The 26,121-nt window shown below is 45.1% G+C and overlaps 2 protein-coding genes across 2 annotated transcripts in view; one reads left to right on the forward strand and one right to left on the reverse strand.

Moving 5' to 3' along the window:
* Positions 1-26,121, reverse strand: part of gmds (GDP-mannose 4,6-dehydratase) — a 115,814-nt gene that overhangs the window by 68,236 nt on the left and 21,457 nt on the right. Inside the window, 2 exon segments of the mRNA XM_060066713.1 lie at positions 24,723-24,832; positions 25,512-25,599. Coding sequence (XP_059922696.1) covers positions 24,723-24,832; positions 25,512-25,599 — 198 coding nt within the window.
* Positions 1,642-6,032, forward strand: LOC132469928 (uncharacterized). Its single transcript, XM_060068060.1, has 7 exons — positions 1,642-2,002; positions 2,112-2,585; positions 2,692-2,908; positions 3,913-4,133; positions 4,536-4,680; positions 4,796-4,905; positions 5,003-6,032. The coding sequence occupies exons 1-7, from the start codon at positions 1,799-1,801 to the stop codon at positions 5,309-5,311; spliced, it is 1,680 nt and encodes a 559-aa protein (XP_059924043.1). The 5' UTR covers positions 1,642-1,798; the 3' UTR covers positions 5,312-6,032.

A 26,121-nucleotide genomic window follows, 5' to 3' on the forward strand; every position in this document is an offset into this window, starting at 1 on the left:
TAACAGTCGCTAACACACTTTACACTTAGTTAGGCTAGCACTTACTTGTTGCCGTTCACTTGCTTGGCTGCCGTTCTCTGGTCTGGTGCCTTCAAGAAGGTGTTGGGAGTGTCTTCTCTTTACATGATGGTAGAATGAGTTGTACACTATATATTCCTCCGTGCATCCATCGATGCCACAGAGCAACCTGAAATCAGGGCTGCGACTGTGCAATCGATTATAATGGCTCATTAACAGTTTTAGTGAGTAGGTAACAAAAACCAAGCAGATAACGCATCTCCAAAGCATCTTGAAATTTACTGAGAGCAAACAATGAGGTAAGGTTGCAAATGAAGATCACGAAAACGGCGGGGGAAAGAACGTATCCTCATTGAATTGTGACTGCGGGGGAAAGAACGTAACATGATGGTAACATGAATTTCATGTGGGTTCAGGATATTACCTATGGGAAGGACTGTGATCAAGAGTTTCATGTATACAATAACATCTGCAATTAACATGTGGAATGAAATGTAACGTTATATTTTTGGAATAATTGTATGATATTTGACCCATGACTGCATCATTTAAGCATACTATCAATATTTATAACATTTGACATATTTCAGTCACCCCTCATTATGAAATGGTAGCTTCCATATCAAAGCGCGAAAAAGGTCCGTCACGTAGAAGGTCGGGTGCACGACGGAACTTTCAGCAGATTGCATCGTGGATTTGGAAGGAGACTCAGCAATTCGTTTTAGCCTACACTATGGACGAAGCGGGCATGGATAAAGTAGCAGCTGAAATACTAAAAGGTATTGTATGTTCGTTTATATCCAAACTTGTCCTCTGGAAGTTAACATTTATTTGAATTGGAACATTGGTCAACACATTCACGTCAACATGCTAATTTAAACGAACAAACTAACTAGCTAGCTAGAACGTATGCCCCTAAATGTCCACTGTAAACTGCTAATAATAGCACAAACGATACTAGTTGACGTCATTAATTGTGTTTTAATGCCAGAAACAGTGTTATGGTGCAAATTATTTTCAATTAGCCTTCGATAATGGACATCTCTGTTTAGCTTAGAGGTAACGTTAGCACTCTCTGGCGCCCTTTCTATTATCAACCTCTAACGTTGACGTTATCACTTTTAAAATATACTGTTAACGTTACTGTGAACTAGTGAAACTAGTGATTTCGGTGACATTTTCTAACGTTAGTATGATTGGGATATCTGTGTTTTAAGTTTTCAAGGTTCAGTGGCTGTTCTGAAATCAAGGTAACCCGTCTTTGTAAAGACGCAGACTTTCCTCCCCCCTACTAATATTTAATGATTTAAAGTAAAGTAAGAATAAAGTAAGATGTATTTGTTTGTTGATTTCTCCGGTAGCTATTATAGTTATATAATACATATTACATGCAGTTTGCCAGGTTCTTATTTTTAGTTGGTCAAAATAAAGAATCTTTAGGGCTAATTCAGACTGAGTGCATGGCATGAGCGTGTCAGCTGCGTGGCGTGTCAGTTTTTTTCCGGTGTCGTGGCAAAAAGTGATCATTTGCCAGAATCTGATTTGTGGCCGCGGGAGCGCGCACAACGGGCTGCTGTGCGCGCTCCCGCGGTCACAAATCGGATTCTGGCCGACGATCACTTTTTGGCACGACACCGGCTCCCATGTTAGCAGGTTTGAGTGTTTGCACGCTGCCTGCGTGATACGCGCAACAAAAACATGTGCATGCTAGAAATGGGACAGTTTGCCTACTTTTCACGCAACACGCAAGGCGTTTTAAAAACAGTTTAACAATATTCATATGACATATTTTCTCAATGGACAACGTATTAGCAAATTCATTGACAAATATTTAATGTGTGGCAATATTTGTTTTTCAGCTGCTAATATAAGCAAAGATATGCTGCCAAGCCTCACAAAGGAGGACTTGCGTGACCTTTTTCCTGGTCCAGAACACTTCCTGAGAAGGAGAACCATTTGGAGACTCAGTCATGATGAAAATGAGGTAATGATAGATTTCAGCAGATTTCAGATTTCTTGTTTGGTGGCTGTCAGGCTGTCAGTCAGCTCCTTATTTTTATAATTACCAATGAATACGTGTATCTTTTATACAGGGTCAAGAATCAGAGCTGCATAGACCAGGAAGCAGTGAATTCAGCCCCACCCACCCACCTCCTCTTCCCCAACATCCATTTCCTTCCTCTTTGTCTTCCTCCAACCCTCTCCCCTCTCCATCCCCCATTTCTTCTCCATCCTCCCTCCCCTCTCCAAGCCCAAGACCCCAACATGGCAGAACGGTACAACTTGTCAGCCCAACTTATGTCATATACACAGACACAGAATTAGAGCTTGCAAGGAGTGCCTTCTTTGACCAACAGTGTGCTGGAAAAGAGGGAGACTTTAGCCTGTCCAAAGATCTTCGTTGCAGATTAATAAGAAATACCATCACGAGCATGATTGCAATCAAAAGAGCAACAGAGGATGATTTTAAATATCCATGCAACCGGGAGCTCACATTTATGGCAAAGCGCCTCGTGGACTACTACCCAATGCTTCGGGACCAATCTGCCAAGAGTGGGGCTGAGTGGGTAAGACACTATTCATCAGTCGTGTCTGCTTGTACGCCTTCATTACTGTATACGATTTTATTTAATGTTATTTATTACACAACCTGTTCTGTGTCTGTCTTGTCAGGAATATCTGAAGAAACAGCTCCTAAAAAGAGTCCAAAATGTTTCAACTCCTAAAAAGCAGCAGGGAGCAACTCCTTTGCGAAAGAAGGCACGGAGACTTAGCTTTCAGTCCAGACAGGAGACGTCCACTGATGAGACTGATGACTCCACCACCTCTACTGTGATCTTGGAGAGATCACCACCACGCTGTAGCACTCCACAGATTGAACAATCGTATGGTAAGTGCACAAATTGAAATGGTGGATATTTTTTTCAGTATTAATGGAGCTTCTATTATTACTTTGAACAAGGACAATTCCATGTCTAAGTAAATTCAGCAATGTTATCATGCAATTTCAAACCTTTTTTGTTCTGGATTATTCATCTATTAGTGTCCTTTTTTAAAGGAACACGCCACCGTTTTATAAAATTGGGATATTCACCGTCTCCCCTAGAGGTAAATAAGTGGGCAAACGCATTTGTCTCAGTGCATGCAATGTCATAGTCTGGCAGCGCACCTGCTAGGTTAGCTTAGCTTAGCATAGTGAATGGAATCCTTTGTAGCCAGATAGTATGTCATGAGTAAAAGTGAGCCTCTGTCTTCACAACCAGTACAAATGGCAATGTAGATTAAGACGAGGTGATATCCTAGGCACGTATTGACTTCGCCTCGTCTAAATTTGCATAAGCTAACCTAGCGGGGGCGCTGCCGCACTACAACAATGCATGCACAGAGACAAAAATGTTTTTGTTCACTTATCTAACTCTAGGGGAGATGGCGAATAATCAAATTTTATAAAATGGTGACGTGTGTATTTGCGTGTTAATGGCCCAGTTAACCTGTAATGTCTGAAAGGGAAATTATGGTCTTAACAATCTTAACATGCTGCCATTGGCAGCATGTTTTGAGTCATATTAGCTTGAACTGTCATGGGATTCTGGAAGTAGAATATTAAATAGGCTGTTTAGAAAAAATCCCGAATGCTCTAGCTCCCTCTAAAGCCTGTAATCAGCCTGTAATCGTGCTTGCAAAAATCGAGAGCTCCTGGTTTTGTTTAACCAACCAGGGGGGAGGAATTGCTACCTGTCAATCACAGCTTGTGCACACGCTGCTATCGAGCCCGCCCCCCATTCATGCGCACGAAAGTTCTCCGTGTGTGAAATTTTGAAGGCCTGCCGACGGCAGCTTTAATGTTTGTTATGGCTATGTTTAAATGTTAATTGATGAAGTTTGTTTTTCTAGCATCAGACACTTCGGACAGCCTGCAGTATCAGGCAAGACATTATAAAACTCTGCAGGACATGTATAAAACCAAGGCCAGGCCAAACAAGAAGGATGTTGCCCAGCTCCTAGACCTTGAATTCCAGTCAAGACGCGCCTTCATTGACTCCGATGCGACTAAGGAGCAGGACAGGCCTGTCAAGATCCTTGAGGCGTATCCCTGCTTTGGAGAATTGGACCATGTAAGCATATGTATTCATTTTATGCAGCCCTCTGCTTCCTAAGCCTAGGAATTACAACACTCGCTAACCACCACCAATGTGTAGCACCCATCTGGGTGATGCAGCAACCATTATGTTCCAAAACACTCACCACACACCAGCTTGAGGTGGAGAGTGAGGTTCTGAATGAGTCAATTAGAATGAGGGGATGATTAGGGGGCCAGGTTGGGAATTTAGCCAGGACACTGGGGAACCCCCTACTCTTTGCAATAAGTGCCATGGGATCTTTAATGACCACAGTGAGTCGTGACCTCGGTTTAATGTCTCATCCGAAGGTTAAAGTTTAACTCTGTTAGATTTGAATTGTAATGTAAATTTTAATTTTTACATCTCTTCTCTATCTTTTGTCTCCCTGTGTGTTAGCTAATGGATGAACTCCGGCGGATCCTCGATCAAGGGAACCCCCACTTCCTACCTGAACTAAATACCCGGCGGGCGACCTTTTTTGAGAGGGCAGAGTTTTATGGCGTTTTCAAGAAGGTCATGAGGCCTCCACTGTTGGACAAAGGTTATTACAGAACATAACAATTGAGAATCCCACAGAAGTATTAATGTTTGTTTAATAACTGGCTGCAGAAAAACTACTTTTTTTAAAATTACTTTTTTGTCTTGTTTTTTAACAGCACAGCAGTCAATCGCCCTGATGAAGGCATTGCCAGACTTATTTCCATCACCTGTGGCTCCACCCAAGAAGTTGGGACATGCAAGTGAGGCTTTGCTTCACATCCTTAAGGTAAGAAAATGTATATGCATAAGAATTTTCACATTTACTTGACCATACAATACAAAAAGTGCATTGTGGTATTTATTTTTCTTTTTGTGTTTGTCAGCCTACAGAAGACCCCAACACCTTTCTACGAGCAAGACCACTCTCCAGCCCGGTCGTTGTTGTCAGTGAAACTAACTGCATACTATCTATTGGAACCACGCCTGTGTTGACTTTCCCAAAAGAGGATATCGATGCTAGCGTAATGTATCTCATGGCATGCTATTACATCTTTCACCTTACATATCCCAAGTGCGTTGCCACACTCATGTCTGTGCTGCAGACCGAGGTTCTCCTGGATGCCATCCACGACCAGGACATGACTTCCTCATATAGGAAGGCTATAGGCGAGTGGAAGAAATTCTTAGCTTAAAGTGGAAATGAGAGTGGATAATCTTGTTTTGGTTTGTTTTGAGGCTGTGGCTTTTTTTTTTTTTTGCCTTACGTGTTTTTTTACTTTTTAGTTTGCTGTTAAGTTCAGCTGCATGACCTTCCCAAAAGAGGATATTGATGTTCGCACAATGTAAAATGGCATGCATTATCTTTCACCTTAGATATCCTAAGTGTGCACACTTCTGTCTGCGCAAGTTCTCTTAGATACTATCCACAGCCAGGACATGACTTCCTCATGTAGATAGATGCATGTTTTTCACTTTTTAGTTTGCTCTTTAAAAAATCTTCATTGAAGATCATGCGCCGAGCTGGAGTGTTTATTTGGAAAAATCCGATGAGTTTTTACATATCTCCATTTCAAGTCAAAGAGTACTGTCAGTACGGAAAAAAACTTTGGTTTTACCTAGCTCAGCCAGCAGCTAACGCAGACAGGCAGCTACAGTGCTAAACTCTGGGGGCATGTACATGGAGGCTGCCATGCCCCCAGAGTGAGGAGCTGTAGCTGCCTGTCTGTTAGCTGCTGGCTGATGCAACTCTTGCTAGGTAAAACTGATTGTTTTTGGGGGGCTTTCGTACCGACAGTACTCCTTGACCTCAAAACGGTGAACTATATGAAAAATCGTCTGATTTTTCCTGTAATAGTAAGTTCAGGCTTTTACTGTTTCTACTGTAAAGGAAAAGTTGTACTTGAAAGGCAATAAAGACTTTGAAAAAAAATTTAGATTCATGTATTTGTTTAACTAAGTACCAAGCCTGATAAATGTTTTTTCTCCCTTAAGTGTTAGGGAATTTACTCTTATTTAAAGAATTTTACAGTAGCATTGGATACTAAATTTAAGTGATTTTGTTCTACATACTAGAATAAATAATTCTTAAATTGTTCTCATTATCTAGACGAATATACTTGATTGCAGTGTATCTTGCCTAACATAAGTCCTTGTTTGGAGCTGATAATACTAGCATATGTTGAATAAAAGGTATATTTTCCTATATATCAAGAAAACTATTCTTAAATTTGGTTTGCTTATCTAGACAAATGTACTTGTTTGAAGTTTGGCTGTACTGACTTTAAGATATATTTACTTGCATGAAACCTTATTTGAAGATGATGGCACTAGCATATGCTGATTTTAAGCACATTGTCCTACATATTGAGAAAATAATTCTTAAATATTTTCCTTGAACCAATACAAATCTACTTGTTATTAGTCTAAACACACTAGTTTTAAGATATCCCTGGGGTTTTTAAGGCTAGATATATTCACTTGTTTTTAAAAATCTTGTTAAGTCAAATCTTCCTGTTCTGTTGGCAGATAATTTTGCTTATTTTAAGTAATATATTCCTCATTTTATTACTTTTTTTTCCTATTTTTTAAAGCCGACTTTTTGCAGTGCACATGCACGCTTGTCACTTACAAATGCAAGCACACAAACATTCCCACACACACACACACACACACACACACACACACACACACACACACACACACACACACACACACACACACACACACACACACACACACACACACACAAACAGTCACACACACACAGACACACTGGACCCTGCCTTGCTACTGGTACCCAGTTCCTCAGAGCTCCAACTGGTCCGCCACAGCACCAAGAGCAACCAGGCCCCCCTACCGAGGCCCGGCCACAGGCCTCTTCTTACCCCGCTCCATGGTGTGGGGGCGGATACGAGGCGGTTCAAAGAGCTGCCAGTGAAAAGTCTTCCTGGCGGCGTGACACCCTAGACCCCATCTGCATACTCACATATGCGGAGTCTATTACGTTCTTCCTCCTCCTGAGAGGCACCGGAACACCGGGCAGATAGGGAAATAGGGGCTGTTTTTGCTTTTATCTCCTCACTTGCACTCGATAGCCTTTTCTGTCTGGGATTGCTTTCTTTCCCCTGACATAGAAAAACTATCCACCTTCTCAAAAAACTGTTGAGAGAGGGGCAATTGTAGGAAATGTCAGGGTGCATTATTTCGGCTTTCTTCTTTTGATAGCATACAGGCTGATGCTGTTGTTTATATAAATGTCATAGTGAATCTGTGAAGATTGTAGGGGAATAATCACCCTGATTTGTTGTGCAGTGTGTATATTCCCCCAAACCAAGGCTTCTGTTTTCAGAGTTTGTTTTTATTCATGGTGTTATTCAATTAAATTCATCAAATATCCACATTGCAAATACTGGGAATTTCACTGGAACCGTCTTATCCTCAGCCTCGCAGATCACAGCTCCGAGCCTGACAGCAGGTGTCAACAGTGATACACACAGTCATGAGCATGGCTATTGTCTCTGTGACAATCTCCAAGCACGGATACACTTATTATCAAACAAGAGCATACCACAGTGACACTTCTGACACTCAGCCAAATCAGGCCTGCCAGCTAATCACAGGCATATTCATGATGATGGTTTCTTTGCCTTTTTTCCTTTACCTTTTCTACATGTGGAAAAAAGTAGTTTGAACACAGCGCAATCTGCTCGTGTTCGAACAATCAACAGGTGCTGGCGCCGATAGCATCGGCTCCCACACTCATTCTGATCCACGATGGTCGCTGCCAGAGATATGGCAACGTGCTCCATCATTCAAATGTCTTGGAAGGGAACGCAGGAAGACAGGACAATGTGCTCTGTGTGCTGGGAGCCGGTGGCGTCACCTCGTCAGAGATTGTTCTGACAGGGAGCCGTGCTGTCACAGGTCTGCCTAATGGGGGTTCCCCACGAGCCACAATCATCCAGGTTCAGGAGGATAGAGTGGTGATCAAATACACTCACTCATCTGTTATATGAATTAAGAAATTAAAATAAATCTGGCCTCATTGGATCCTACCCCACACCTGGGTTCTTCCACCTGCTAAGATGCACATGTGGACTGGATATTTCTTCCCTCCACTGACCAACACGTACACTATTTTAACCAATAGGCTTTTAGTATCATCATCATGGTTTCTGTATCCAAGTGGTTTCAGATGTGTGTGGTGCCCTGGTATCAAACGCTGAATACTACAAAAAGTATTCACAAAATCTCTATAACAGCAACTACCCAAACCTAATCCTTAATTCTGAAGCAATATGAAAACAGTAGCACTGGAGCGTTGCATGTGGTTATGATAGACCATATTTTCTATCATAACCAAGTCAATAAAGATCAAAAAGAATCAACTATAAACCATGCAACTGTATGGCAGGCAAGCCATGGCTCCCATTTGCCTGTTTGCAGGCTTGTGTCAATCCACACAGCTTGAGGAAATGTTTCTGAAGTTTCTCTCTCTCTCTCATAAATTACAAAATACTAAAATAGTAAAAATCGACTATAATAAAATACAAATTTGTATGTGTACAGTCGCGCGCGCGCACACACACACACACACACACACACACACACACACACACACACACACACACACACACACACACACACACACACACACACACACACACACACACACACACACACACACACACACACACACACACACAAACACAGTGTAAAAGGCTATAAAATGTAATAAGGTGGTAATGGTAAGGATAGGGTTGAATTAGTCAAAAGATACTTGGATTAGGCCATAGAATGACTTGTCTTCACATCTCTCTCTATGTCTCTCTCTATGCGTCTCTCACTCTCAGGGGAATGCTAGCATAGGTAATAGCAGCGAGAAAGATGCAAGTCGAGACACAATCCAGTGCAGAAGAAAGGGCCTACACTCTGCATTGAAACGACTATTGTATTTAAAAAGACATCAAAAAGTATTTAAAAAGACATCAAAAATATCATTCATACCTGCCTACCTTTACTGTATATACATATATATGTAGATAGGTATGAATGTAGGTCCAACTATGTATAGCATACTGACCTTAACAATACTGTGGAGAGGAGAGTCCATTCCACAGCAGGGATTTTGAATCAGACTTTAATACGATTACCACACCCGTTTAGATTTACTGCATCTGGATGGTTTACATTTATTTTCTGGGCCTCACTTGGTGACTATTACTGTGAGCTCTGAGCAATGCCAGGGACCTGTGATAGGCCAGGCAATATAAGTACTCCCAAGATTAGCTTAGCATCTAGTGCTCTGTGCCAGGTTGTCGGGTATGAATACACCAGAAGCGTGCAGATGTAATTAAAGGACAATTTAGGATGTGCAGGGTCAGTGTGTGTGTGTGTGTGTGTGTGTGTGTGTGTGTGTGTGTGTGTGTGTGTGTGTGTGTGTGTGTGTGTGTGTGTGTGTGTGTGTGTGTGTGTGTGCGTCAGAGACGCCCATCATTGTCAGAGGGTCTGGCTGGTGAGGGGAACGTGTGAACACTTCCAAGACCGGTGTTTGTGTATCTATGGCTTTCCCCGCGCTCCATGCTCATAATTGGGGGGAAAGGAATGCTTGGGGGAGCAGTTGAGAACGTTGCAGGGCCCTCAGCCTTTACTGCCTGGCAAAAGGCTGAATGTGACGAGCTCAGCCACACACACCCACACACCCACACACAAAAGCTATGCATTCAAACACACACACAGAACTCTGCTTTCATATGTCACTTTTTGCTGAACTTTGAGTCGAGAGCAGAGTAAAGCAAACAGCTGGGTGTTTTCTTTGGAGTCTGCCCACGCTCCGAACAGAGGGCGAGAGGAGAGATTATCTTCTGACTAATCGTGTTCTGCTCTCTGAGATGCCGTTATCCCCCGTTCCCTGTCACACACTCACGCGTACACACAAACACATAGAAACCTGCACAGTCTCACACACACACAAGCAGGCGCGTGCACAAACACACATTTATACACACACACAACCACCCACACTATTATTATTCTTATTAGTGTTTGCTTGATTAAGGGAATCACACTGATAAATAAAGTTGAGTTGGACTGACAAATTTGGGCAGATGCAAACCTGCTTGCAACACACAAAGACATGCAAGAGTAGAACAAAAACACACAGACACGCACACACACACACACACACACACACACACACACACACACACACACTCTTTCATCTGAGGGTCACTAACTACAGCTTAAGAATGTCTGGGTGTTAGACACTGTATTTTCTTTTAAAAAGTGTTTAATATTCCTCACAGGGGACCCGTCACGGTCTCCCTCCAAAGAAAAACAGCTCGGCGTTGTTATTACATCAAAACTGTTTTCCCGTCTCTCTCCTCTCCGAGCTGCGTGAGAGAAGACTTTGCGTGTGTTTTGTTCCCTTCAAAGTGAGACAATGGCCGTTTCCCTTCAACATCGATTGCTGATCGAATGTATATTATGGAAACATCGGAATATATCCACCTTGTCGGGTACCAGCAGACGTCAGCGTCGACACAATGCTGACGGCATGGGGGAATGGAGGCGTACTAGACTGCAACCGCCCCAGTCATGGTCATAGAAGTCACAGTGTGGGAAACTGATCTCAACCCCCCGATCTGCCACACTGTATGTCACGTAGACACTACTACTAATGATCGTATTAATAATGGTATTTATGATTGAGATAAGGAAGATTAATCCCCATCTGGGAGTGCAATCCAACGGAGGCCCCGGGGGGGACAGCAGAGGACTGACAGGCTGTTGGGCTCCACCCCGGTGCAGGCACAAGAGAAGTGTTGTTCACACTAATTTATCAGTCTCCTTAAAAGCGCCAAACCATTGGTGCCAAGTACCAAGTCCAACCTGTTTACATAAGCACACAACCTGAGGGCTGCTTGAGGTTCTTGAGGGCACTTTTTGAATTTTAATTGCGCCCCTCCCCCGTCATTAAAGTAAATTCAGCTTTTAAAGCCTGAGTCCTCTCTTGAGCCGTTTGTCGGGTGTGGGCTCATGTAGAAACAGCAGTGTAAAATGTTGGGCTACTCGGAAGAGGACCCGCTACCTATGAAGTTGTAAAAAGGCTCATTCTTAGGTAACGAGAACACAGTGATTCTTAATATCTTAGTATTATACATATATACATAACATAAATACATATAAATAGGCATGTACATATACAGTAATATATACACACACATACATTCATATATATGTATATAAATAAATACATGTCTATCCATCTATCCATCCATCTATATCTATACACACACACACACGCGCGCGCACGCACACGCACACGCACACGCACACGCACACACACGTTATGAAGTCATGGCGACTGTGAACAGCAACAATAATGCTCTTGGTTCAGAATAAATAAAGAGAATTAATAAATAAACCAAGGTAAATGAGCCAAGGCTGGCGGCTGAGCAACGCTGCTTTCACACACGTACACGTACAACGTGTACAAAATCAATTAAAGTCAGGCAAGGACAAGACCAACGCGTAAACACACACACATGCATCTGCACACGTACACACACACAAACAGCAGGTGATACAAAAAATAATCCCATGCTCTGCGACAACTCCTTCATTAAGTCAATCAAAACAGACTAGCCCCATAACTCAGCTCTCCGTAATTGCTTTTGTGGTTTGATCATCGCGATCCAGGTGAGTTCATACCTTATTACAATGTGTAAAAATACATTTACACACGTACACACGTGTTGCTCAACAGACACACAAGTGGCTGTGCACATCATCACTATACAAGCGCGCACACACACACACACACAAACACGCACACACACACACAGGTAAACAACAACAAAGATTTCCCAGGCTCTGGAAGAACATAAAAAACCTGGCCTATAAAGATAATCACTTGCCCTCTTCTCCCATCAAATTAATGGAATGAGAAGTACAGAATTGGAAGAGAATTTTCCAAGCAAACGGTGTGCCTCCTCTGTGTGTGAGTTGGTGGTCTGTGGTATGGGCTCCACTAGGGTGTAGGGAGACTTGTACGAGCACCAATGTTTACAGTGAGTGATGAGCCTATGTCACTTCTCACTTATCGATACACGTCTTCTCCTTGTTTCAGACAGCACAGTGTGGGTGTTTTTGGGGGGAACAGGGACATTTAGGAGACAATATGGAGCATGGAAAAATAAAAAAATAAAGGTGTGATTGGGTAGAATATCTCCAAACTGCTGCACAATTTAATAAAGCCACCGTTTTGCTTTCCCCAACGACTATGGTCTTGTGGGAGAAAAACAAACAGCATTCCACCCCTTGAGCGAAACAATCAAAGAAAGAGATACAAAGTAATCACTGAAGCTCTGTTCTGGTTAGTGCTTAGCTTTGCTTGGGAGTAGATGGAGTGCATGAACGCTTCTATCCCTTGGCACACATGGTGTAAGGTCTATGTAAACATTTCTCAGGGGAATTCCAACGGTTGATAATGCTATTAGAACATAATCACAATGTAAACTCTTGTTGTGGTTCTACGTGGCTTATAAAGCCCACTCTTGGAAAACTATGTACCGATAACACATTTTGAGGAAGCAATGGATTTGTGTTAGTATAATTAATAGGAGAGCGAAACATATACAAACAACTAGCAATTAGATATTAAATTATCATTGGTTTAATTGATAACATTTCTATTGTATGATTTTTTGCAGAAATAATATTGACTTTGCTGGATTGGTGAATTTACATGTTTATTTTGGAACTCCTAATTAATGTTTTTTATTAATAATAAATAAAAAGTTACCTTTTTTATGTCAAGGATGACTTTAAATTAAATATTGGGGTGAGACTCAAGTAACCCTAGACACTTAGATGTCAAAGACAAAACGTTAATAATCAATCAAGTCAAAATGGTTAAATTATTTTTGACTAAATTATCAAGTTGATATGCAAGTACTAATTCAAAGTCAACTGTTGTTTTGTGTATCTGTTTGCCTGTTTATGTGTGTTATGGTGCCTTAAGGCCTAGCAGGGCTTAAATTAGAATTGATTTTGTTTCCTTAAATGGTAGGACATAGGCACTAGTCAAAAGGACAGGGTTGCCATCTATAGACCAACATGAGAATTGCACTTCTTTAGGCTCCTAATTTTCTCTCCCACTAAAGCAAACAAACCTTTTACTGAGTTTCAATTTGTATTTCATCTTTTTGACTTCTGATTGAACTATCTCTCTTAATAGTGCAGGTTGTTTTCACATGCCTAACCAATAAGCGTATTCATTAAATCGAAATATATAACCAGGAAAGCTTGTGAAGTAAATTGAGGCCAATTGTTTTTGTTAGTTCTGAAAACCGTGAAAATGAAAAACACGAGCGCAACACATCCCCTCATTCTTAACAAGGACTTGTGTTCTTTGGCTTCGAGCGGCCAATTCTAGACTGGAGTAAAGTTCATTCTCAGTTGCTCTGGGTCAGACAGCCTGTCTAAAACAGAGGGCCAACCTTTAAAACACTCTGGGACAGCAGTCTGCTCCAGAGAACTGTTCTGACCTACGGCTCTGCAGAGTTCTGCTTCTGCTCAGCCAATAGGAGGGGATACTCGCGTGGGCACAAAGATAGGCCCTATCTGCCTTCGGCCAAACCACCAAAGCTGGGAGATTCCAAGTGGAACACAATTGCTGTGGAACAAGTGTGTGCACCGAGTTGTATGCAGTGCTGGCAATGGAGAGATGCCTAACCCCGCATGGCAAACACACACACACACACACACACACACACACACACACACACACACACACACACACACACACACACACACACACACACACAGTTGTCGAAGACATAAAACATGTACTCCATTGGGGAATGTACTAATTTTGTTCCATACAAGTCTTTATCCAAGAGCGTACATGGTGCACTGCAGAAGCGTGCCACTGACGGCTGATTGGACGGCAGGTAATGTAAACACCAATCAGAGAGTGAGTCAACCCAGCTAATGACCTGTTGAGGAGAAAGGACCAGTCATCCTTCACATGCTAGTTCCTGCACTCATTCTGCTATTCTCTCTTCTTCCCCTTCGGTCGGTCCCCAAGGAGTATGGCCGAAGGAGATGCAAACAGTTCTTACTCTACAAGCTTTGTGCATCAGAATGCATAATGGGATTTTCTGTTGACAGTACTGTCAAATCCTCAATCAACGTTACTATTATGTAATGTTTTGCCACGTCTCGCATGAGAAATGCTATGGCAGTTTCAAACACAAGAATGTCTCCTCATAATGACAATTTCATGATAGATTACTAAACAATGACAAAAAAACATTTCAAACAACATCATAACTAACATCACAATGCTTATATGCTCCCAAAATGGTGGCAGGCATTGCCCTGTACAAGTCAACAACTTGACAACTAGGGACTCCTATTAGAAACAATTACAAATTGTATTGAATTGTATCATGTGTCTTTTTGTCCCCAAACAAATTACCCATACCAAGTATCGAACAAAATATCTAGCAAAAGCTATGTTAAGATGGGTCCTCCAACAGATTGCGAAATCCCCTTGCATGACCCATCCAGAAATGTAATACACACATTATTACATCCCGTGGCACTCCGCAAAAGCTCTCTCTAGATCAGGAAGACTCCAGTAAATCACTGCTAAGCTGTTGTTGCTTTAGACTTTAGAGGGTTGTAGTGAAGGAGGGGCACGTACGTGCGTTCGTGCGTTCGTGCGTGCGTGCGTGCATGCGTGCGTGCATGCGTATGTGCGTGCGTAGATTATGAAACCGGATGTCGGCCAGACCATGTGAAGGAGCAGGGAGAGCGAGAAAGAGAGAGAAAGAAAGAGAAGGTTAAGGACGTAAAAGATGGCTAGCAGGAAGTGAACAAAAGCACAATAGTTGGTTTGCATTTTAAATTCAAGGTTAGGCCTTTTACTGTTGAAATTCTCTTTACATCTGGGAGCAATCAACAATCGAATTTGTCAGATTAATCAAATCTAATAATCACACAAAAAACATTTAAAAACATCGGGTAACGAGAGTTACATATGTAACTACGGTTCTATGAATTCTGGATGACCGCCAGAGGCAGTGCTTAACACTGGATGTTATCCATCGCGCATGCGCAGGTCGAGTATTTAATATCAACAAAGTCACACGTGACCGGGGATGACGTCGGGCCGCCCGTCTATATAAGGCCACGTCACTCTCCAAGATGTCCCTTCAGAATCTTCTCGCAAGATTCCGAGTGACAGAGAACTCTGGCGGTCATCCAGAATTCATAGAACCGTAGTTACATACGTAACTCTCGTTCTATTTCATTCTTACTGACCGCCAGAGGCAGTGCTTAACACTGGATGACTATTACCAACGTAGTCACGAGGAATCCTGTACCCACCTATTAGGAAGGGCCTGAGGGTTCCTGAATAACAGCTGCAGCCACTGCGTGGTGAGCAGCTACATTGACCCTGTGAAATCGGGCAAAGGTGCACGCTGAAGCCCAGGAAGCCGCGGCACAAATCTCACCTAGAGGCACTCCTCGTAGTGCTGCCCAGGAGGTGGAGACACTCCTGGTGGAATGGCCTCTGATCTTAAGAGGCAAAGACAGTCCTCTTGACTTGTATGCCTCCTCAATTACCTCCACCACCCACTTCGAAAGCCTCTGTCTGGACAGCGCTTGCCCCTTCCTCGGGCCCCCGTAGCAGACAAACAGGCCATCAGACTGACGAAAACCGGCAGTTTCCTGTATGTAATATCTCAAGGCTCTCACCGGGCAGAGTAGTTCTGCTGAACTAGCTTCCTCATCCGGTGGGTGTGAGGGGCCATAAGCTGCTAGCTCTATGACCTGATTATAGTGGGCCGAAGACAGCCTCTTTGGAAAAAAAGATGGGTTAGGCCACAGTGCCACCCCTGTGCCATCTGAGTTCCAGCGTATACACTCTTCACTCACTGACAACGCATGAAGCTCGCTCACACGCTTGGCTGACACGATCGCCAGAAGAAAGGCCACCTTCGCCGACAGCCATTTCAGTGGCGCCTGGTCCAAGGGCTCAAACGGGGGGAGACGGAGGGCTCCAAGTACCAGAGGTAGGTCCCATGAGGGAACCTTGACAGCCCGTGGGGGGTTCCTCCGCTGGGCTCCTTTAAGAAATCGGGTCACCAAAGAATGAGACCCCACCGTCCGGCTATCAACCTTAATGTGCCTGGATGAAATGGCAGCCACATACACTCTTAAAGTGGAAGCAGATAGCTTCCTTTCCAGTAAGGACTGCAAAAAACGCAGTATCATTGGCACTGAGGAACACTCCGGTACCTCTTTCTGTACCTCACACCACTTTGCAAATATCTTCCACCTGTTAGCATAAAGTGCCCTGGTGGAGGGCGCTCTTGAGTCCATAATGGTTTGAACTACCTCCTGGTCGCATTCCATTATAAGTGGATCAGGCCCCTCAAGGGCCAAACCCATAGCTGCAGGCACTCTGGTCTGGGGTGCCAGATGTGGCCCCCCAGCTGTGAGAGCAGGTCCCGGCTCTTCGGCAGGCACCAAGGATCTCCGTCTAGCAGCCTGTACATTACTGGAAACCAAGGTCTCCCTGGCCAGTTTGGGGCAACCAGCAGGAGTCTGTGGTTCCCCTTCTGAACTCTGTGTAGAGTTAACCCTATCAGTGGAAATGGCGGGAAGGCATAAAGGAGTTGACATGGCCACGGATGTGCCAAGGCATCCTGTCCCATCGGACTCGTCTCTGACAGAGAGAACCAGAGAGGGCAATGTGTTGTGGACTCTGAAGCAAACAGGTCTACCTCTGCTGTGCCGTATTTGCTCCAAATTGCCTCTACTACCTCTGGGTGGAGTCGCCACTCCCCCGACGGAAGTTTCTGACGTGAAAGAAAGTCTGCCACCGTATTCTGTGGCCCTGGAAGGTACATAGCCCTGAGGCTGGAAAAGTAAGGGAGAGCCCATACAAGAAGTTGCTGTGCAACCTGTAATGACTGAGCCGACCTTGTGCCCCCTTGGTGGTTCACATTGTAGACAGCTGACTTGTTGTCGCATCGTACCAGAACATGTCTGCCCCTCAAGTATGGCAGGAATTGGTGGAGCGCTAAATAAATAGCACGGAGCTCAAGCACATTTATGTGCTGTGTCCTGTGTGGCGCACTCCAGAAGAAGCATCGGTCACCACCACTTCGCGGCGTGAGGGGATCGAACCTAGTGCGACACCTTTGGCAAGATATGCCCTGCGTCTCCAGGGATGTAATGCCAGGAGGCATTGACTGGACACCCTGACCTTCCTGGATCCGTGCAACCTTGGATCTAAGTGGAGGCCATTGGTCCAAACTTGGAACGGCCGCAAGTGAAGGAGGCCCAGTGGCACTATTGACGTTACTGACGTCAACATTCCCAACAGCCTGAGAAAAAGGCTGTACCTTACCCTCCTGTCCTCCCGAAAATGCAGGAGGAGCTGGAGTATGGCCTCTACCCGCCGTGGAGACGGGAAGGCAAGCATTTGGACGGAGTCCAGGGTTATGCCAAGGAATAATACCTGTTGGCTGGGTATTAGACAACTTTTGCCGTAGTTGACTGTAAGACCCAACCTTCCCACATGGCCTAGGAGGGCTGTGGTGTTCTGCTCTGCCTGTTGCCGGGTTGGAGCGCAAATAAGCCAATCGTCCAGATAAGGGAGGATTTGTATTCCGGTGGCTTGCATTGGTGCGAGCGCTGCCCGCATGCACCTTGTGAAGATCCGTGGGGCTAGGGATAACCCGAATGGGAGGACCCTGTACTGGTAGGCCCGCCCTTCGAATGCAAAGCGCAGGTATGGCCTGTGATGTGGTGCTATCGGAACGTGAAAGTAAGCATCCTTTAGATCTATTGATGTGAACCAGCTTTGCCGTGCGACGGCCTGGAGCACTTCCGCTGTCTTTAGCATGTGAAAGGGCAATACTTTCAGAAAACTGTTCAGCCCTCGTAAGTCCAGTATAGGGCGAAACCCACCCTCTTTTTTTGGAACAAAAAAATACACTGAGTAAAACCCACCTTGCTGTGTCTGAGGATCTACGATCTCGATGGCCTTCTTCTCCAGGAGGGTGGATACCTCCTGGCTGAGGGCCTGTCGCCTTGTGGGATCGCTGACTGTAGTCAGTCTGATCCCCCTGAAAACTGGGGGCCGGCGTCGGAATTGGAGATTGTACCCTTGGGAAAGCGTGGTCACCACCCAAGGGTCTGTAGTGCAACTTCCCCAGCAGATTAGGTGCTGCTGGGTGAAGCGCCAGACGCCCGGCCATGAGCCGTCAGTACCTGCCCCCACGCCCTCTTGGGGGCCTGGAGGGGGGAAACCCCGACCCCCGACCCCTCTGTGCCTGTGGTGCTGGCCTTGTGGGAGCCCGACGGGGTTGATAGGGTCGCTCAGGAGCTGGTGAGGTCCTGGAATAACCACTAGGACGTGCTAGCGGCAGAGGACGATTGGTGCCATAACCTTGTGGAGGCTGCTGCCTCGGTTGGGATGCAGCTCCCCGAAGGCAAGCAAACTGCTGCCGTGTCTGGTTAGCCTGGATGCCACGATCCAAGGCCTGTTGTGCTGCTGGGCCAAACAGCTCTCCCGGAACTACGGGGAGAGTGCGAAGGGTCCTCCGGCATGGCTCTGATAATGGGGACTGGGCCAGCCATACCTGGCGGCGAGCCAGCGTAAGCGACGCCATCAGCCTACCAAGCTCTCTGGTCATGAAGGCAAATGCCTGCAAAGACGTGTCACTTAGACTCTGCACTGAAGCATCTGCACTGGATGATTGCAAGGACTGAGACAGGGCCAATATCAAATGGGACAAGGAGTTCCCGATACGGCCCATACGTGCCGCTGTGTCGTAGCACTTTGTTAACAGGTCATCAGTGATGCGACACTGTGGCCTGGGACAGCGAGCATTCGGCCTCAACACCTCTTCTGGTGCCACAATGAGGGAGGCAATGGTCGGCTCTACGGCTGGCATTCGGTCAAGTCCATGCTTGCTGGCATTCTGCATTGAAGCCAAGGCCCTGCTGTCACTGGTGTGATGAGATAGAGATCTGGGGTCTGGCCAGCATCTGTGAAGCTCCTTAATATATGGCTGGGAGGGAGGCACAGAAAAAGTATCTTGTGGCGGGACACGCCTAAAGAATGCACTAGCTGGAGCGATATCTGCTGGAGCCTCATCCAACCCTAAGCGTGCCAGTGCCATTCGGACCACTGGCTTAACCGTGGCCGGGGAAGCTTCTGAGCCTGCCCTAGACCCACTCCCTACATGTTGGGAGCTGCCTTCAGAAGCCTGGGTAGAAGCCTCTACCTCGCCCTGTCCCGGCCTGTCTTCATAGAACTGGCTACAGGAAGCCCTCGTAGACAGAGCATCTCCGTCCCATTCTGGTGTAGTTGGAGCCTCAGCCTGAGAGATTGACGCCAAACTGACTGGCTGAAGGTTATAGAGCAAACTCTTAATCTCAGCGAACTCTGACACTAGCTTGTCCACACTAGCTTTGGCAGCATAACCGTCAGCCTTCCTAGCCTTCTTCCTGGGCGGGGCAGCCCTGGGTGGGGAGCGTACTCGTACCACTGGTTCTCTTCCAGGCGGGGGAAGCTCACCTTCAACCTGAGGTCCTTCCACCTCGGCTAGTCTTGCCACTTTCAGCCCATGTGGCATGAAACTGCAATTCATACACTGACTGTCGGACAGCCCCTCTCTCAGGTGGACCACACCGAGGCATGCGGGGCATTCATCATGCCCATCTAGGGCTAGCAGTGGAGCCATGCAAGTGCGGCAACCATGTGAGCCTAACATGTTGGGGGAAATAAGCTATCAAAAAATAGTATTTTCCCAGAGTAAAGTAGTTACTAATGGGCGAAAGCACCCAACAGTAATAATTTAACAAAAGTGCAGCAAACTGCTCAACGTAAGAAACTCAAACTAAAACAGAGTTCTGTTTTCTTTTTTTCAAAATGAATTAATTTTTCTTATTTACCCATTAGCCTCAACCGTAATGGGGAGCTTCTGCTCTTTAATTCCAAATAAGGGAGTACACGCTCTAACGAGCGAAAACACTCTGGGAGCCTTTAATTAACTTAAACGAAAGTTGCCACAAAAGGCAGCAGACGCCGGTAATGGCAATCTCCGATGCAGCGAGGCAAACAAAACAAAACGTAAGCTTAAGCGGGTGCCGAAAACAGAATCCCCTTATCTTACTTAACTTTAAAGCTAACACAGAGAGAATACTTACCTTAGCAGCCTCGCTACAGCTGATGAAGACGCTGTGTTAGTCTAGCGTGAGCCGAGCTCACCGGCGAAAACACCGGTATGCGGCGTTCAAAACTAAGCCGAGCGTGACTAATCACAGCCCTTGGAGGACGAATTTGTGGCTCCAACCATGCGGTTGCAGGGCTACCAGCAAAGAGTCACCGGCTTATATTGCTTTTATTCAAGCTTATCTCTTACTCTAAACCTGTATTCGCTACTGCGAGAAGATACAAGGGACATCTTGGAGAGTGACGTGGCCTTATATAGACGGGCGGCCCGACGTCATCCCCGGTCACGTGTGACTTTGTTGATATTAAATACTCGACCTGCGAATGCGCGATGGATAACATCCAGTGTTAAGCACTGCCTCTGGCGGTCAGTAAGAATGAAATAGAACTTTGGCTACAGCTGCCCTAATTAAATAAGTGGATGGGCTACCTGTGTCTACCTACATATCCTGCTACCTGAACGCATTCTGCCTATGAACTCACTGCATCTCCAACAAGCCAGACAGACCTTTTTCTAAAGCTAGCGAGCTTTAGCGGGTTGGCCTGTGATTTTTTAGTTGATACTACAAAATCAAGCTTACAACAGTTTCTCCATCTAAAAAGGAAAATATAGCGCTAGCAATTGTGATAGCACTATATTGTATACTTGATGTATTCATAACTCAGTCTCTCTTTATTTTTCTATCTCTATCCATCCCTAGTCTCTACATACAGGGGTATGAGAAGATGGCACATTCCAGAGGTAGGTATCCAACCTTGAACCCAGTATCAACTTGTCGACAATTTCCTTTGATCGAATAAGCTTGTTCTGGAGTTAGGGCAGAGTAGTGGACCATGACGAGCTCTCTTGTTCCATGCAACTGGCTCCGGCCTCCGTCCCCTAGCCTTCCCATATCCGTCCACAAACCCCTGGACATATCCACCCCTGCACCGCTTAGAAGTGACATCCTCTTTGTTCTTCAGGATGGCCATCTCCTGGGGTACACTTCATCACTGCACACGCAAGCATACGATGACACAAGCTCTCACACACACACACACACACACACACACACACACACACACACACACACACACACACCCCCCCCAAGCTATCCCCACACTCTCCAAGGGGAGAGTGTGATGAACAAGTGAACCTCTCTGAAGGGACTCCGTAGTAAAAGGTTCCTCTTGTAGAGAGAGGAGACTGGGGGCTCTGGGTGGGGGGCTAGTTTGGCTGTTTTTGGGGGGTCTGGTGGGAAGCGAGGGAAGAGATGCTGAGTAAGACGCTAGTGTGAGTGATCTTTTCTCCTGTGGCGACAGAGGATGGAGGAAACTGGGGCCGGCCCACCATCACTGCCAGTAATCCAGTGGGCTCATCAGCTGGCCCAGGCAGCCGGCGTGCGGTAAGAAGAAAAGCTCTACTGACATAGAGACAAGTCAACAGTGGAGGGGGCGCAGGTGACAACAGGGGAATTCTGTGTGTGTGTGTGTGTGTGTGGGCCTGCGTGTGCATGTGTACGTGCATGTGTGTGGCCAAAGGATGATCCTCTGTGTGGGAGATGAAGCAGTGTAGTCATCGTGCTCCCAGACCACAGAAGGATGTGGAGAGAGAGGGAGAGTCATCGTTCTCCTCGTCTCCAACTCTTTTTGGAAACTCGATTCTAATCTTTTCCTTTATCCCATCCTTCAATGCATTTCCGTCTCTGTAGCTCACGAAGAGCCAGGCTGACTTGCTCAAATCAGTTCCAGTTATATTGACTGTATTGTTTCTTGTTAAAACCACATCTGTGTACTGTGAAAGTCCTCTGGACTGGCAAGAAAGCACAAGCACAAATAGGTAACATTAACATGGGCCTCCATGTTAACATCCTCTTAACATGTGCAAATTAAAAGAAGCAAATCACCCACTGTTCACTTAACTCTTTCTGATCATCTTCTGCGAATAATGGTTAACAACGACTTCCCCCATTAGCAGCAGCCTAGAAGCCTGCAGAACCAGCTTTGGCTTGACCACTAGACCCACAAATCGTACTCTAGCTGTAGAGTGGAGAGGCTGGGGCTGAGAAGCAGGAGAGAGGAGGGGGAGGGGGAACTCATGCAGGTCACAGCGGAGCTCCCAGACAAATCAGACTTTGTGGAGACACACACACACACAGACACACACACCGAGTCATCTGAGGAACCCCGCTTCCTCTCTCCTCAGCCCCCACGTTCCTCACCAGAGGAGCTGCCCTGGTTCACAGGACTAACGGCTCCATTGTGCCTTCATCCATTTGGCTAGCCGTTTGGTTGCTTGCTAAGGCTAGCATAGACGCTAGTAGCAGTACCGACAAACGACAAGGCTGCCCAAAATGGAATCAATATAAAAATTTGTGATAGGTATTACGATGCTAATATGTTGTGTATTCTATGAATGTATTTAAGGTTCTTAAATAGAAGTGACAAGCCAAGATTTAAGCTAGATTCTAGTTCATTTAGATATATCTTCCCCGTGAGCGCACTGGAATTGACAAATGAGAAAACTGTGGGGTTGTTTTTCTGCTCAACCTTAATTATTTTATAATGTGCTTTCAATGGTTTTACTTTATTATTAATTCCTTTATATCCCTCTCAAGAGCCAGACTCAGTTTGGCACTCTACAGATGAACATACAGACCTGCAAACAGACCTGAAACAGCTGGCCGGTGTCCATTGTACACTGAGGGACTCAGGAAATCTCTGGTCTACATACAGTTTCAATTTAAATGAGTAAAGGAGGATTAGATAGCAATACATGGCTCAATTAAATGTTCCCTATTATCGTAAAGTAACCCTTCCCTAACACGTGTTTGTGTTCAATCTAAATTACTTTAAGTTCAGATAAATAGAAAACCTCCATGTCAGACTTATTATTTCACGATTGCACACCACTGAATAGGTAAATATCTAAACTACTATTAGTACTACTAGTAGTACTTCCACTCTGTTCTTTTTTCAGCTGTACTCAACTAAATAGTCCCTCCAGAAAAATAAGGCGTTTTTTTGTGATTGTTGCGGCCAAAAATCCTTGATTATGCAGTTTCACGCCCTGTTGAACTCTCTCTTCTTTTCAACTTTCCCTTACGGTACTTGTCGAATATCGGTCTCGTGCCAGTATTTAGCCTAACATTGGAGATACCACCCACTTTCACCATCACCCAGCAGTGCACGTTTTCTTAAAAAATGCGCTGAAATATGCGGCATATTTATGCAATTTTATGCAATGAAATTGCAGGAACTTGCAGAAAAAATCTGGGAACTTGCGAAAAATGCAGCTTTACAATGACGTTCACGTCGCGTAATTACGTCACTTCATAACGTTCCCATGGCAACATGGGGAAATTGCTGCTCTTGTGTGAAGTAAACGCAAAATTTCTGATTATGCGTTGAATTATGCAATCGCATAATCGTGTTTTTCTGGAGGGACTGAAACATAACCCAGTTCCTTGTTAGGTGTTACCCGATTAAAGTCTGGTAGTAATAACCTGACTTCGCAAGACAAATTTGCCGACACGTATAAGCCTGGAACCCCTTAGTTCATATTCGATTTCAAGGGGGTGTTATCAAAGGAAGTGCACCAAAATGTTTCTGGATAGACCTAAAACCAATCAGAGCAGCGAAAAAAGTTTGAAGGACATTGAAGGACATGTATAACAAATACAAAATGAAGGGGACCACTAAAATACTATTAGGCAATCATTCATAGGGGGGTCTATTAAGGCAGTGGTTCCCAACCTGGGGGATTAAATTCAGTTGGTATTCTCAAATGCATAGTCTGATCCACATTACACACTTTCTCTTGTCCCGTTGTGGCTTGAGAAAAGGGATGAAATATACCCCATACTGCAGCCTCTCGGGATACCGGATACCGTCCGTGTTACATGTACCCCAAGCACGTTTATTTTTTTTCTCTGTGCCTCCTCCCTGTAATTTTCAACGGAGTTGTCCGAGCCGATGAGTATGGTTGATGCTGGAATGTCATTGGCTCATCTGCGTTCTAAGGGCGGAGCTTAGCGACAGGTCAGTCCCATCAATTCGCAAATGCATTATTGCCATTCACACACACTTGTCGCCATCAAAATAACGATTTTAGACTGGCTGTCACTCATAATATTATCCTAATATTCCAGCCCTGGGTGTGGGTATGCAAGAACAAGGTTCACATTAATGATTGTAGGCCTATTAATACCATGCGCTGTAAGCTACGAAATAATACATTTATTAAACAAAGGCACTAAAAATAGAAATGTATGATTTTTCCATCAGAAATGGGGGGGGCCCTGGAGAAAAAAGGTTGGGAACCACTGTATTAAGGGACACTGGGGGTGACCACCTACCTTGACGTGACTCTGGGCTCCCAGGTTGTAGATCTCTGTGGGCTTTACTTCGTTGATGATCTTTACCAGGCAGGTACTGTCCGTCAGGTCACCATAATGCAACTTCATGTCTGAACACACACAGTTTGTCAAATTACAATGTTGTAGGATATTGATTACAAAAATTAGAAGTAGATTCACTTCAGACACATTCGCGGGAGGGGGGGGGGGGACAAGACACAGAGCTACGCCTTGTTTCCCATTTTGTTACAGCAATATTGTGCCGATGGAGGAGCCAGTGGATGAAGCTTTCAGAATGGGATTTTAATGACTGTATGTTTGTATTCAGCGTGCAGGCTTGAAAGGCATACTCCGCCGTCTTCTTCTTTTTTTGGTGGAGAACCAGTGCCACAAGGAGGCCTTGAATATGTACTACAGTGTTTCTACAGCTAAATGCGTTTTCTTGTAATGAGTCGATCTTTACAGAGAAATTCCTGAAACGCTGCCCAAAAAGATGCATTATCAGTAGCATCTCCGGTGCGGTCTCAACTCAGTTCAGCTCCATTTTTAAATAAAGCCGTCCCATGTAATGTACATAACAAAAGACACTCAACACGAGGAGTTGGCGCTGATCCCAGACACAGATCTATGTCACACAAATCTGAGCCAGAGGCTTGGTGTGTGTGTGTGTGTGTGTGTGTGTGTGTGTGTGTGTGTGTGTGTGTGTGTGTGTGTGTGTGTGTGTGTGTGTGTGTGTGTGTGTGTGTGTGTGTGTGTGTGTGTGTGTGTGTGTGTGTGTGGGGTACTCACTGCCTTCCAAGTGGGTGCGCCGGTTCTTGTAGAGATGTTCGATGCGTCCTGTGTTGAAGGAGCTGGACCTCCGTAACACGCCGTGGACCTGGAGGACCATGGGGGGTTTAGACACATTGGAACCTGGTAACCCGTTGTTGTGCCATCAGGGGCAGGGGCCCATTACTGAGGGGAAGGCCGGTGGCGTCGTCCCCTCTGTGATGGGACATACTCGGAAACGGCCGTGGTGGCGTGATTTGGCAGCTTGGTGTAGATTATTGTGCTTTATTTGACCTGTATTGATCCAGGTTAGTGTCATTGAGGAACAGCACTTCTTTTTCTAAACAGACCTGATATGCAGCCTCACACATTTTCAAACAAAAAAAAACAATACAGGCAAATAGAGAAATTACTAATTTACATTAACATTGAGATAAACTGGTCAGAAACCATGAGGCAAAACAGCAATTTTTAGGTGTGAAAGGTTTATATTCAGGTGTAACAGGTTTTTGTGATATGCCCCCACCCTCATGCTTAACGCCAACGCATGTGTGTGTGCGTGTCTCACTGTAGTGGAATGTGCAAGGAAGCTCTGCTCGCGGAAGATAGCAGCACCCAGCCCGAGGGAGCC

This window comes from Gadus macrocephalus, chromosome 12 (assembly GCF_031168955.1).
Source record: "Gadus macrocephalus chromosome 12, ASM3116895v1".
In the NCBI taxonomy this organism is placed as follows: Eukaryota; Metazoa; Chordata; class Actinopteri; order Gadiformes; family Gadidae; genus Gadus; species Gadus macrocephalus.

What these genes read in the sequence shown, in the direction of transcription:
- LOC132469928 (XM_060068060.1), top strand. Translation starts at nt 1,799, where the DNA reads ATGACATATTTTCTCAATGGACAACGTATTAGCAAATTCATTGACAAA. An exon ending in TCAGTCATGATGAAAATGAG is followed by an intron (nt 2,003 to 2,111) that starts GTAATGATAGAT and finishes TCTTTTATACAG; the next exon opens with GGTCAAGAATCAGAGCTGCA. An exon ending in ACAGATTGAACAATCGTATG is followed by an intron (nt 2,909 to 3,912) that starts GTAAGTGCACAA and finishes TTGTTTTTCTAG; the next exon opens with CATCAGACACTTCGGACAGC.